We start from the raw sequence: 13,965 nt of genomic DNA, 5'->3' as shown, positions 1-13,965 counted from the left end.
ATTTTCTCTCTCTCTCTCTCTCAAAATTAAAAAAAAAAAAAAAAAAAAGATGTCCACATCCTAATCCCCAGACCTATATATATGTTAGTTACATGGCAAGGGAAAATTAAGGTTACAGATGGGATTAAAACTGTTCATGGGTTGGCCTTGATTTTGGAAGATTATCCTGGATTATCTGAGTGTGCCTAATGTGTAATCACAAGGTCTTTAAATGTGGAAGAGAGAAGCAGAAGGATCGGAGTCAGAGAGAGATTTAAAGATGCTCCGCAGCTGGTTTGGAGATAAAAAGGGGCATGAGCCACGGAATGCAGGCGGAAAATGCAAGGAAAGAGATTCTACCCCAGAGCTTCCAGAAGGAACGTGGCCCTGCTGACAGCCTGATTATAGCCCAGTGGGACCCAGTTCAGACTTCTGACCTTCAGAGCTGTAAGAGAATAAATTTTGGGTGGGTTTTAAGCTGCTACGTTTGTGGTAACTTATTATAGCAGAAAACAGAAAACAAACACAGAGGCCAACTCTCTCATTTTACAGATAAAGAAACTAAGGCTAAACGTTTGGCCAAAGGTCACCAAGAAATGGGCCTAGAACCCAGGTTTCTTGAACTGTCATTTATTCTTCCTCCCACTACATCACCTTATCTTCCATTACTTACCACCTTGGGCCTAGAATCCAGATACCTAGGCATGAAACACCACTTATTATCCATTCAACAAATATTTCAGGGCCTAGTGTGCATCAGGCACTTCGCTAGGTGCTCAGAACACTGTGGTGAAGAAGAAACAGACCCTGCCCTCAGGGAGCGCTGGCCCAGTAGGGAGACCCGGCATGGGAATGCTTCCTAGATGGAGGCAGTGACCGCTACCCTGAGATTGAAGAGCCAGGTTGATGTTCACGAGAGGAAGAATGTTGGATGCCCCAGCAAGTGAATAAACAAAATGTGTGGGGCCAAGGTGAGCGGAGAAAAAGCAGGGTACATTTGAACTTTGGTTCAAAACTTTTGGTATTGACTAGACTGAAGCAGAGAGAGTTGGAGAGGAATGTGCACAGAGGGCTGGAGAGATAAGCCAGGGGACAGGTACCCATCAGCCAGGGAGAAAGCAGGGAGATCAGGGTCCCTGGCAGCCCCTAGCCCCACTCACCTGAGCCATCTGGAATGGCCCTGACAAAGGTGGGCAGCATCTTCACGGAGGCTGTGGGGTTGGTGTCCTTCCCCAGGCCCTTCTGCATTTCAGCCTGGAACCGAGCCATGATGTCCAAAAGGGTCTCATCGGAGAGCCGCATGTGATACAGGAATCTGTCCACCTGGAACAGACACCAGGGTGACCAGGGTTGCCTGTTAGGGGTGCTTGTCCTCCACTCCCATCACGAAGCTGCATTTCTGACTCTGGGGACATCGACAGCCATGATGTCGATTCCCAAAAGTTCCTTGCCTGACCCCTCACATCTTGGAGACAAAGTGGGGAATTGGAAGAACAGAATGGATTGGAAGGCTGGGAGGCAGGAATTTATTCCTCTGAAGGGTGAGCTCTGAGGAAGAAAGGATTCTCCCATTTTTCTGATGGGACAATAGAGGGGCAAAAGCTACAAAGGATTCAGGGTTTCTAATTCCTAGCCCAGGGCCTGCACCCTTGTCTCATTGCCTCTCCACTACAAAAGACTAGCTATAGTTTGAAAGGTAAATTCCTAAGCACAGAAGTTTTCACTTCCAATGATGACAATATATATCCAGACTTGTTTCCTTTTGTTTATGGGCTGCTAGGAAGCTCAGCTAAATTTAGTTTCCAATTGCAGTCTCTAAATTCTAGTCCCTTAAATTGTCATTCTGCTTTTAACTGAGGTTCTAATTAAGATGAAGTTTAATTTCTCTTTAAATTTTTTTTATTACGTTTCTTTATTTTTGAGAGGCAGAGAGAGACAGGGCATGAGCAGGGGAGGGGCAGAGAGAGAGGGAGACACAGAATCCGAAGCAGGCTCCGGGCTCCGAGCCGTCAGCCCAGAGCCCGACGCGGGGCTCCAACCCATGAACCGTGAGATCATGACCTGAGCCGAAGTCGGACACTCAACTGACTGAGCCACCCGGGTGCCCCAAGATGAAGTTTAATTTTTAAAGCCAGCCGCAGTAGCTCCTGAAAATGAGTGGGAAACACTCATTTTCAAATGAGTGGGCAAAGGACCACTGCCCTAATGGAGGGACACTATAAAACTCACTCTGGCTGTGCTTAGTACAACAGTTTCCTCTTCATGGTAATGCTCATCATTTGGTAGTGACAGCCTGGATTCCCAGGGCTTACTGGAACAGATGACTGAGGGGGTCACGAGTAGGGACAGTGGCACAGATGCCCTGTATTTGCCCCTCCTGCTTTATGTACACATACTGAGCAGCCTCTCCACCCACCCAAGTCACAAGCAGACTTGATCCCGGCACATTCCTAGAGGAATCACTCTCCCACACTTTTCTCAAAGGCTAAGAACATTCGTTGCAGTCTACAAAGTGCTTTCATGTAGGCAACCTCGTTCAATCTCCCTGACGTGGCTTTGAGGCAGCCAGGTGAGGCCAGAATTCTTGCTTCTGGTTGAGAAATGAGGACTCCAAGCCTCAGAGTCATGAAGCAACACTGGGAGAGCTGTAAGTGAATGGCAGCCGTGGGACTAGAATCCAGTCTGGTTTTGCCTGGTTTTGCTTCACAGCTCTGTGCAGGACACAGGAGCCCAACAGAGACATTACACGGAAAGTGCAGGGGCCACATGACCTTTATCACAGGACAGGTGCCTAGTCATCAGCCAGGCCTACTGGGCGGCGTCCCAGCTTAGGCTGGGGACAATATGGAGACCCAAGCCAGTGAAATGGCGCATGGCTCCAGGGACTTGGGGGCCAGGGAGAGGCCAGAAAACCATCAGAGAGCCATTAGCAAAAAGGACAATTGGGCTTTCAGTGTATTTGAGGAGATAGGATGGAACCAGGTCATGCTTCATTAAGGGCTTCCTGTTCACCCTGAGTCTGTTTATGACTAATTGGTTGGCACAGCCACACACACGGAGAAAACCGACAGAAGGGACGTGACCCAAGTAATTGGGGCTTGGGGAAGGGTGAGATGTACTACACGGGAACTAAACTTGCTCCCTTTCCACCCCAAGGACCCTGAGATGCACCCTTGGACCTACAGCTCATTCTGCTCAGCGCCCAACAGAACTTCTCCCGTGTCCCCATAGTGTCATCCCTCACGTACAAAACATGGGTTTGAGGCCCCATTGGGGTCATTTGCCAGCTGCAGTTTAAGAGTCCTTCAGAACTGTGGGTTTCCGCTCCTGCTGTTTCACTAAGCTCAAGTCGTGACAGAAAGAATGTCAGCTTAGCAACAATTTCTTGTTTATTCTTTGTACCTCCCACAGGACCTAGTGCAGTAGCTAGACGGGAAAAATGAAACATATGTTGGGGAGGGAAAGCTGTATTTTAAATCCAAACAGGTGATTTGGGGCCTGTGTAACCAGGCACATCCTTTGCAGGCACTAAGGGAGGGTGTTTGAGTTGCAGAAAACCAAGCACACATTTGGAAAGACTCTGAGACCGTGAAACAGGACATCTTCTAAACAAAAGAGCCAACACACGGTACATTTAACATAGAAGAGCAAATTCAAAAATGTAAGCTCAGACTTGCTGAATGACAGAATGTGGGAGCCGGAAGTGACTTTAGAGATCACTTAGTCCAAAGGTCCCATATGAATCAAGAGTCATAAAAAGGTTCACCTCTTTGACCCGGTGATTTCGGTTCTGAAAATCTAACCTTATGATGATCACAAAGATGGATAACAGTAAACACATTCCAGTGTTTTTCATAACAATATCTTAACTGTTAAAAAATGTTTTCAAAAGTAGCCAAATGTCAGGGGCACCTGGGTGGCTCAGTTGGTTAAGCATCCAACTTCCGTTCAGGTCATGATCTTACGGTTGGTGAGTCTGAGTCCCCCATCAGGCTCTGGGGTGACAGCTCAGAGCCTGGAGCCCGCTTCGGATTCTGTGTCTCCCTCTCTCTCTGCCCCACCCCCGCTTGCACGCTGTCTCTCTCGGTCTCCCAAAAATGAATAAACGTTAAAAAACATGTTTTTAAGTAGCCAAATGTCCAACAAGAGGGAAAAGATTAAGTTACAGTATATCCAACATGATTGAACATCAGAGGATAATAAAATGATAATAATGAAGAAATGGGAGAAATGGACACAAGTGGTTACAATATAACAATAAGTGAAGGACACAAGAGTCAGAATTGTAGATGAGCTAGAAATACAACTGTAAAAACACACCATAACGGCTTCCACCGGGCAAATCTGACAGTGTTTGTGAGAGGGGTGGGAATAAAGGTAACGTTTCCCCTTTTTGTAATGTTGACTTACTGAACCGTAAAAAGTACATACTGAAAACCTAACCAGCCCTTCTCTTATGAGTGAACAGTCTGCAGGTCAGTGACCAGAGTCTGCCCAATGTTCTCAGTAGGTCAAATAACGTCAATATATTGAATTGGAAAAGAAGTTATCACAGTGGTGTTTCCTTCCTTCCTTCCTTCCTTCCTTCCTTCCTTCCTTCCTTCCTTCCTTCCCTCCTTCCTTCCTTCCCTCCCTCCCTCCCTCTCTCCCTTCTGGTTTTATTTTGTTTGGTCTTTGTTTTAACATTGGTATAGGGAGATTGAAAAAAATTGTTCCAGGGTCTAAACGGTAACCCTCCCAGGCAAGTATGGCCCAGGATCTTGACACTCTGGAGGCAGGAAGCACAGAAACTAAGGAGGGGATAGACTACCTGACCCTGGAGAGAAAGAAAGGGCCTGTGCCTTTTGACCAGGTGTGTTTACACCACGTGGAGGAGGGCACGAGCTCGTGTTCTCAGAACCTGTGACTCATCCAGCAACCAATAAACCAGATGTCCGTACTATCCCAGTCACCTGTTACTTCAGGTGGCCACAAGGTGCTCCTGACTATCCCTCCTCAGCTCACTCTTCAGCTTTCTTGGAAGGGAAGAGAGGAGGGAGATGGGAAGGGTCAACCTCAGGCCCTGACAAAGGCTCACCCTCCTCGCAGAGGACCCGAACAAATCCGTGGAGGCTGCAACCTGGGGCTGGTGGACAAGCAGGTCCCACCTGATTCTAGGATGTAACAAAAGGAACCAAGGAAATGAAACTAATTCGCAGAACCAAATGGAAAGGTTCCAAAGACTTCTCTCTTGGGTTTTGTAGAGATACATGCAGGTTTCTTCTTTACTAAGCAGGTAATAATGGAAAGTGAATCTTTAAGTTGTACTCTTTAGGACTTTTCTACCTCCTCAAGAAGCCAGTAGAGGACTCCATGAAACTAATCAATAAGTGAAAATTAAGACAGCTTAAATCAGATTGATTCACAATACTTTAAGATTTGCTATAACTTCTAACCCAATTCTCTAATGAACAGAATTTAGTGGAGGTTTATCCCACCAAGCACATGAGGGCTGTAAGGGACCATGCTTCCTCTCTGTGTTTGAAAAGCCTGGAGGCATCACAGCACAATGGAAAGAATGCTAGGGGAGTCAGAGACTTGGGTTTAATCCTCTCTCCACCTTAAATACTCGGGTGGCTTTGGCTAAGTCCGCCTCCTGAGAGGATTTCTGTTATCTGTAAATTGAGAGACACTAGTGCCCAGGGCGCTGCCTCGGCAGCTGGAGTGGCTGGTGTGGCAGGCTGGGCTCCTTCCAGGCTGCCAGCAGAGACTGGTGAGCCTTGGCAACTTTTAAGCAGCCTACCTTGGAATCAATTTTGTGGAGAGGTTTCGTGGGCAAAGTGGCGGAATAATGCACAGCCTACCATTGGCCAACAGCCATGGCAATAGTAAATATTTCAACTGTTGTACATCAAAACCCACATCCCTCTTGGTTGGTTCCCATGCTTCTATTCTTTCAAGCACATGAAGAATCATGTGAATTACTTGAAAGGTTCTCAAAATTTCTCTCCTCTCCTTTGTAGCCTTTCCCCTCAAACATCCCTGACATCAAACACGATTGTCTTTCACCTTTCTAAAGACTTTTGCCTCATCCACACCCAGTGATATCTGCCAGGAAGTGCAGAGTGAAATGCAAGACTGAGGACAATGTCTAATGCCCAGCCTGTGGGAGATTTGCTCCGCTCCCCACTCCGTGAGCTCTTTGCTGGTCCTGTGCTCCCTGGGTCTTCTCTAATAAGCTTGCTTAAGTCCCTTTGGATGCAGCCACGGTATCAATTAGTTCTTTCAGTCAAGAATGAGCCAGGTATCTCTGAGCTTTGCGAGTCCTTACCTTCTTGATCTGATCCTCCTTCAGCTTGGTGAAGTAAAATGCCATCAAGTGTACGGCAAACATTTTTTCCAAGTTTGGTTTCTCCTGAGATGGGCAGAGATTTCTGTGCAGTGTTTACTCCCGTGTCTCTGGAGTGCTGCCCACTCCCGGTCAGGCTGGAGGCCTCCAGGAACTAGGTGCTACAGATTAAATACCTCCAGGCTGCTTAGTTCAATGATTAAACTTCGCCCCCTCGCTCCGGTCCCTCCCTCCAGCATACATTTGATTGTCTAATAGGAGGCTTGGGACGGCAGCTGAGGATTGGTGGAAGGGAGGCAGGTGATGGGTTGCTTGACTCTTTGAGAATTGGGTGCCACAAAATACCATTGCTAAGCAACACTCTCAAGCCAGCGTTCCACCAAGCCCACTCAGCCGAGGAAAATCCGAGAAGTTGGGCGTTAAACAAAGCCAACTTTGAACCAGCTGAACTGCTCGGCAAATGTTTGGTCTCAGCCTTTTCTCTTTTGTCCTTTTCTTCTCAATCCAGGGATGTAACTCCTGACTCCCTGCCCCTCCGTAGCACTGTCTTAATTAAGACTAAAACATTGCCCTGGTCAGGGAGATTTCAAGAATGTTGAGGCAAATCCCTCCATTTGTGACAGATCAGATCTCTTGGCCAACAGCCCATGGTAATGGAAAAGAACCAATAAAAGTTTATCTAGTCACAGTGATAAGCCAGAAAACCTTGATTACATAGGTAGTGACCCAGGAAAAAAATATACACGAGAAAGAATGGACTGATGTCACCAGTGCTCACCGGAAAGCTGCTGCCGGAGAGAAAGACTGAAGTCAGAGGCAGAAATGTCTCATGCCACTGAGAAATTTGGTTTACTCATCTCACTCATACTGGATGCGAGAAGGACCCAGAAAACGGCCAGCGTGTGGGTACTTTAGACCTTGCACTCTTCCTGCAGTCATTGGTCAGCTAACAAAATCAGTAACAACTGTAGTGTTAACAAGAGCAGCTAGCAAGGAGGGAGCACTTACTGTTCCCATTTCACAGATGGGAAAACTGAAGTCCGGAAAGGTTAAGTGACTGACTCAAAATCACAAAGCCTGTGAACCGTGCAGTGAGGAATCAAACCCAGGAGTTTCATTCCAGGGCCTAGCCTTTAACTGATACATAATGTCGCCTCTCGTCTTCCTCCCTGCAATGGATACTCAACTGATACCTTTTAATAGCACCAGCTTTCCACTGGACTGTTGTCAAAAATTCCGACCACTTGGATAGCTACATACAGGGATACCATTCCAACAAGGTCTTCCCGGTGAGGGGAAGTAACAAATGGAGGAATTCCTGACCATAACTTCCCAAATATTAATCAAATGCTTCCCCAAATTAGCAACCGAACTAATGTTAAGGCAGGTCTGCCGGGAGCCCCCCAATGTTTCTCGCTCCCACGTATACCTGATCTTCAGTTTAACCGCCTCAGCTTTGTTTGCTTTTCTGCCACACAACCTCATTAATCAAAATGATTACCAAACAATGGCCTGGTGAAAGAACCTTCAACTGCGGCCTCTTCAGAAGCCACCGATTCTCGATTCTCGATTCTCGAGTCAGCTCTCTTTACCCATCCATCATGTGACTGGGCCTCTGGAAGTCTAGTGTAAGCACACAGCGTTTGACTAAAATTACTCCAGATACTTCCCTCAGATTGATATAAAACTGTCTGCCAGATTGAGAAACCCCATCCTTTTCAGTCTGTTCACCCCTCAGACTATGAACTCTCTTTTCACTCCTTTACTTTGTCTATTATCCAAGCAAACAAAAGTTAACCTTCAGTTGATGAAACCATTCAGTTCCCCAAACCATGTGGAATCGTTGGTATTCTGAAACAGACGTGCTATGCCGGAGTCCGTACAGGCTGGGGATGACATCCTGGGGCAGATCACCTGCCCACAAGTGATAACAATACTTGTCTTAAGTCCTCAATTTTGGGGCATCTGGGTGGCTCAGTCGGTTAAGCATCTGATTTGGGCTCAGGTCATGATCCAGCCCCACCTCGGGCTCCGTGATGTCAGCACAGAGGAGCCTGCTTTGGATGCTCTGCCCCCTCTCTCTCTGTCCCTACCCAATGGTTCTCTCTCTCTCTCTCTCTCTCTCTCTCTCTCTCTCTCAAAATAAACAAATAAACTTAAAAAAAAAAAAGTCACCTCTGCGGTGCAGTGTGGCACCGGCCGTCCTTGATTTATTCACCATCAGGGTAAAAGGTTACAATGGCCAGTGGACAAAAAACCACAAAGCCCTGACCGAAGGTCCCTACAATCTCATGGCTGCTTATGTGCACAGATAGGCAGCCTTGGGGATTTTCCTCAGGCAGACAATATCGGAGGATGTTCACCTGTTACATTTTCCATTTTTAATGTCAGCACATCTGCACCTACATTCCAGGTTTGAGCTAGCCAACTAAACTGAGTTTAACCATTATAAAGATCACATACATTTGGAGTCCTGTACCTCACTCTCCTCACTTTATAGAATAAAGACAAAATATTGCGCCAAGTCTCATCTGATTATTCCAGCCCAACAACTTAGAATTTTTCACTCTTATTAAGTTTCTATGTAGCTATTCAAGGATATCTGGGTGTGAGTCTTATAAGCACTTAGATTTTGTTTAAGAGCACCCATTCGAGGGTGGGCACCGCTAAGTGACATTTTCATTAAAGGATATTACCCATCTGACCCAAATCTTTCATGTAAGAAGGGAAACGCTCTCAGCTCTATACACATCTCCATTTCCATAGAACTCTCCCTTATGGAAAGGCCTAAAGATAATACCTGCTTTCTTTTAAGTACTGAGCATGGTAGGAGGACTAGAAGTTTAACAGAATGTACCAATTTATTTAAAAAAGTTTTTTTTATGTTTTTGTTTATTTTTGAGAGAGAGAGAGAGACAGCGTGCAAGCAGGGGAGGGTCAGAGAGAGAGGGAGACACAGAATCCGAAGCAGGCTCCAGGCTCTGAGCTGTCAGCACAGAGCCTGACGCAGGGCTCAAATTCACGAGCCGTGAGATCATGACCTGAGTTGAAGTCGGACGCTTAACTGCCTGAGCCACCCAGGCGCCCCGAATGTACCTATTTCTTTAGTAAACACTTTTATAGTGTATACTAAGTGCTTTACAATATTAATTGCCCGAGCAACTATCATTTCACGCTCTTCATTTTACAGGTGGAAACACTGAGGCACAGGGCCCAACTGGTACATGGTGGAGTAAATATTTGAATGCAGGCAGTGTGGCTTCAGAGCCCATGCTTAGCCACTGTGCTATACTGACTCTCGCTAACCTGGAAGCAAAGCATAAGGAAACACGGGACCCAACCTGGGAAAAGCAGCCTAAAGCCCCAGGCAGCACAATGGAGAATGCACATGCCCTGGGATCCCACTTTGGCTTTGCCCTCAACTGAAGATGAAGGCCCTAGGTTCATATCTGCAAAGGGTTCGTAGCTACTCCAAAGTAAAAGAGATCACCAAGGAATCCATGTGGCCCACAGTAGGTACATGAGAAACATTTCTTTAATCCAAGCCCCTTCTTGGGTAGGGACCCCTTCTTAAAATTGCTCTTTCATTTCATCCCATTTGGTCCCTCAGAACAAGAAAATGCGGGGCGCCTGGGTGGCTCAGTCGGTTAAGCATCTGACTTCAGCTCAGGTCACGATCTCGCGGTCCGTGAGCTCCAGCCCCGCGTCGGGCTCTGTGCTGACGGCTCGGAGCCTGGAGCCTGCTTCGGATTCTGTGTCTCCCTCTCCCTCTGCCCCTCCCCTGCTCATGCTCTGTCTCTATCTCAAAAATAAATAAAAACATTAAAAAAAAAAAAAAAGAATAAGAAAATGCATGTAGCCCATTCAACACCTTCAGTAAAGCATAACCATAAACCATTAGAAGGTACCAGTTCCATTTACTGGCATGACTGGAACAATTAGGAATTTTATAAATATTCTATTCCTGTTCAGTAAAAGGAAATAGATCTTGAATTCTGCTCCATATTCTTTTTAATGATAAATCCAAAATTAAGTTGTCCAAAATGTAAATCAGTCTAACCTGCTGGTATTCCACTTACTGCAAAAGAGTAAGAGTGTGTGTGAGAGAGCAAACTTCCATACAGGAAAGTCAATGTAGAAACTTCCAAGCCCTGCCAAGAGTTAGTTACTATGGTGTCTCTATGGGAGCAACCACAAATGAAGCAGAAACGTTAACTTCAGCAAGTTTCAAAAGAATGCTACTGATCATTTTTTATAGGTTTAGTCCTGACCCAGAAGGGATTGGAAATGCTCATAAAAAAATAAATTGCACACAATTATTTTTATCACAACTCTACATTAAGAGCTGTATTTGCAGGGCTCCAGTATTTGCTCAGTCGGTTGAGCGTTTTACTCTTGATTTCGGCTCGGATCATGATCTCGCAGTTCGTGAGTTCGAGCCCCAGGCTGGGTTCTGCCCTGGTGGTGCGGAGCCTGCTTGGGATGCTTTCCTCCCTCTCTCTCTGCCCCTCCGCTGCTCATACACACACTCTCTCTCTCTCTCTCAAAAATAAATAAATAAACTTTAAAAACAGCTGTATATGTTAAAGAGAAACCAGTCACACAAGAAAATTCAATCCGTGTGGCTTTTAACATTTTTCGGAGTAGTTACAACCTCAATTGCACAAACCAGCAAACTCGTAAAAGCAAATGAGACTTCTGGTTAAACATGTGGTAAGCCCACCAGGAAAAGGAAATGAAATAGTGATTAATAAGAGATCTTAATGTAATTTTGAAAGGTAGAAAGCCGACAGAGACTAGCTTAGCAGAGGAAACCTTGCAGAGAGTGATTTTGCTGAGAAATGAGAAAAGACATTTTCAACTCTAGAAATGCTCGGGAATTGCAGGCCCTGATACCTCAGAAGAGCAGGAGGCAAGACATAGTGCCAAAAATGGGAGATCTTTCGAAGAAAAAAAGCAGTATGCATCAAGTATGCCCCTCCACCTAGAGCACAGGGTGACCAACCAACCACCACCCGTACCAGCGAGTGGGCTTTTATTCACTGGAGAGATGGAACCCCAAAGCCTCTGGACTCAGGACTACCAGGCACCGTGGGAAGTGGGAATGGGGCACAAAACTGAAAATGCGGTCTCCAAGTGAAAGCCTCAAAATAGGCAATGAGACCCCCAAACCACTTTCTGCCCAGTTTCTGCCAGCAGACATCTATCTATAGACATCCCCTTTCTCCCTCCCTGGGAGGAGTCAGGGGATCCAGTTTTTCCTCTGGTAAAACTAAATGTCCTTAGATATGGAAAAGGCAAAAGGATAGAGACAATAAACAGATCAGGGGGTTTAAAGTAGAGGATTAACGGGGTGTCTGTGTGGCTCAGTCGGTAAAGTGTCCGACTCTTGATTTCAGCTCAGGTTGTAGTCTCATGGTTTAACGGGCTCGAGCCCCACATGGGGCTCTTTGCAGGCAGCACAGAGCCTGCTTGGGATTCTCCCCCCGCCGCCTCTCTCTCTCTCTCTATCTCTCTCTGCCCCTTCCACACTCATGCTGTCTCTGTCTCTCTCCAAAAATAAATAAATAAAACTTAAAATTTAAAGAAGAGGGTTGAATAAGTGAAGCACAGGGAAGTTTTTAGGGCAGTAAAACTGTTCTGTATGATGCTGTAACAGTAAATACATAATGCAATGTTTGTCAAAACCCATAGAACTTTATAGCACAAAGAAGGAATTTAATGTATGTGAATTTAAAAAAATATTCAGGAGGGGCACCTGGGTGGCTCAGTCGGTTAAGCATCTGACTTCAGCTCAGGTCACGATCTCACAGTTTGTGAGTTCGAGCCCCGCGTCGGGCTCTGTGCTGACAGCTCAGAGCCTGGAGCCTGCTTCAGATTCTGTGTCTCCTTCTCTCTCTGCCCCTCCCCTGCTCTCTCTCTGCCCCTCCCCTGCTCTCTTTTTCTCTCTCAAAAATAAAAACATTTTTAAAATTTAAAAAAAAAAAAAAAGTAATTGAATAGGGGCACCTGGGTGGCTTAATCAGTTAAGTGTGTGACTTCAGCTCAGGTAATGATCTTGCAGTTTGTGAGTTCGAGCCCCACATCAGGCTCTGTGCTGATACCTCAGAAATAATAAATAAAAACATATTTAAAAATATAAAAAATTTTAAATATTTATTTTTGAGATAGAGACAGAGAGCAAGCAAGGGAGGGGCAGAGAAAGAAGGAGACACAGAATCCAAAGCAGGCTCCAGGCTCTGTTGAATGTCCCAACCGAAGGACATTCTATAGAGTATGTGACTAGTCCAGGGGCACCTGGGTGGCTCAGTCATTTAAGTGTTCGACTCCTGGTTTCAGCTCAGGTCATGATTTCAGTTTATGAGATCAAGCCCCGCATCAGGCTCTCTGCTGATGTTGTGGAGCCTGCTTGGGATTCTCTCTCTCTCCCTCAATCTCTGCCCCTACACCACCCCCCTCTCAACATAAATAAATAAACTTAAAAAAATTATATGTGACCAGTCCAGCTCAAAGCTATTGAAGTCATCAAAGGCAAGAAAGTCTGAGAAACTGTCATGGCCAAGAGGAGCCCAAGGAGATAGGACAGCTAAATGTAACAACGTATCCTGGATGGGATCCTGGTACAGAAAAAGGACATTAGGCTAAGAACTAAGGAAATCTAAATAATCTGTGGACTTTAGTTAATAATAATCTATCTTTATTGGTTCATTAATTATGACAAATGTACCACACTAATGTTAAGATGTTAACAATAAGGGGAACTTGGTATGGGGGTATACGAGAACTCTGTACTATCTCTGCAACTCTTCTGTAAATCTGAAACTATTCTAGGGGCACCTAGTCAGTTAAACGTCCAACTTCAGCTCAGTCATGATCTCATGGTTCCTGCGTTTGAGCCCTGCATCGGGCTCTGTGCTGACAGCTCCGAGCCTGGAGCCTGCTTCAGATTCCGTGTCTCCCTCTCTCTCTGCCCCTCCCCCACTCACACTCTGTCTGTCTGTCTCTCTCTCTCTCTCTCTCTCTCTCTCTCTAAAACACAAACATCAAGAAAATTAAAATAAAAATAATAATAATAATAAAGTAAAACTATTCTAAATTTTTTAAGTTTATTTTTTTAAACCTTATAGATGCTGATATTTGGGAAACACACTGAAAAAGCCAGCTAATAACCCAATAGCCAAAGCAATCCTGAGAAAGAACAGATATCATAAAACCTGATTTCAAGCTATATTACAAAGCTATACTTAACAGAACAGTATGGTACAAGCATAAAAACAGGCAGCTAGATCAATGGAATGGAACAGAGAGCCCACACATAACCCCCCACATAAACAGTCAACTAATTTTTGATGAGGGTGCCAAGAACACACAATGGGAAAAGGATGGTCTCGTCAATAAATGGTGCTGGGAAAAGTGGATATCCACATGCAAAAGAATAAAACTGGACCCCTAACCTTACACCACTCACAAAAAGTAACTCAAAATGATCAAAGATTTAAATGTAAGACCTGAGGGGTGCCTGGGTGGCTCAGTCAGTTGAGCATCTGACTCTTGATTTCAGCTCAAGTCACAATCTCATGGTTCACGAGTTCAAGCCCTGTGTCAGGCTCTGTGCTGACAGCGTGGAACCTGCTTGGCATTCTCTCTCTCCCTCTCTC

General features: G+C 45.5%; 1 protein-coding gene across 1 annotated transcript in view; it reads right to left on the bottom strand.

Annotated features, from left to right (window-relative positions):
* HKDC1 (hexokinase domain containing 1) overlaps positions 1-6,363 on the bottom strand; it is a 48,884-nt gene extending 42,521 nt beyond the window's left edge. Inside the window, exons 1-2 of the mRNA XM_007095746.3 lie at positions 6,290-6,363; positions 1,140-1,302 (exon numbers count right to left, since the gene is read on the bottom strand). Coding sequence (XP_007095808.2) covers positions 1,140-1,302; positions 6,290-6,352 — 226 coding nt within the window. The 5' untranslated portion in view covers positions 6,353-6,363. The remainder of the gene's footprint in view (positions 1-1,139; positions 1,303-6,289) is intronic.
* Between the last annotated feature and the right edge of the window lie 7,602 nt (positions 6,364-13,965).

Source organism: Panthera tigris, chromosome D2, assembly GCF_018350195.1.
Source record: "Panthera tigris isolate Pti1 chromosome D2, P.tigris_Pti1_mat1.1, whole genome shotgun sequence".
NCBI lineage: Eukaryota > Metazoa > Chordata > Mammalia > Carnivora > Felidae > Panthera > Panthera tigris.
The sequence above is the reverse complement of the archived record's forward strand: the minus strand, read 5'-3'. Positions and strand labels throughout refer to the sequence as shown.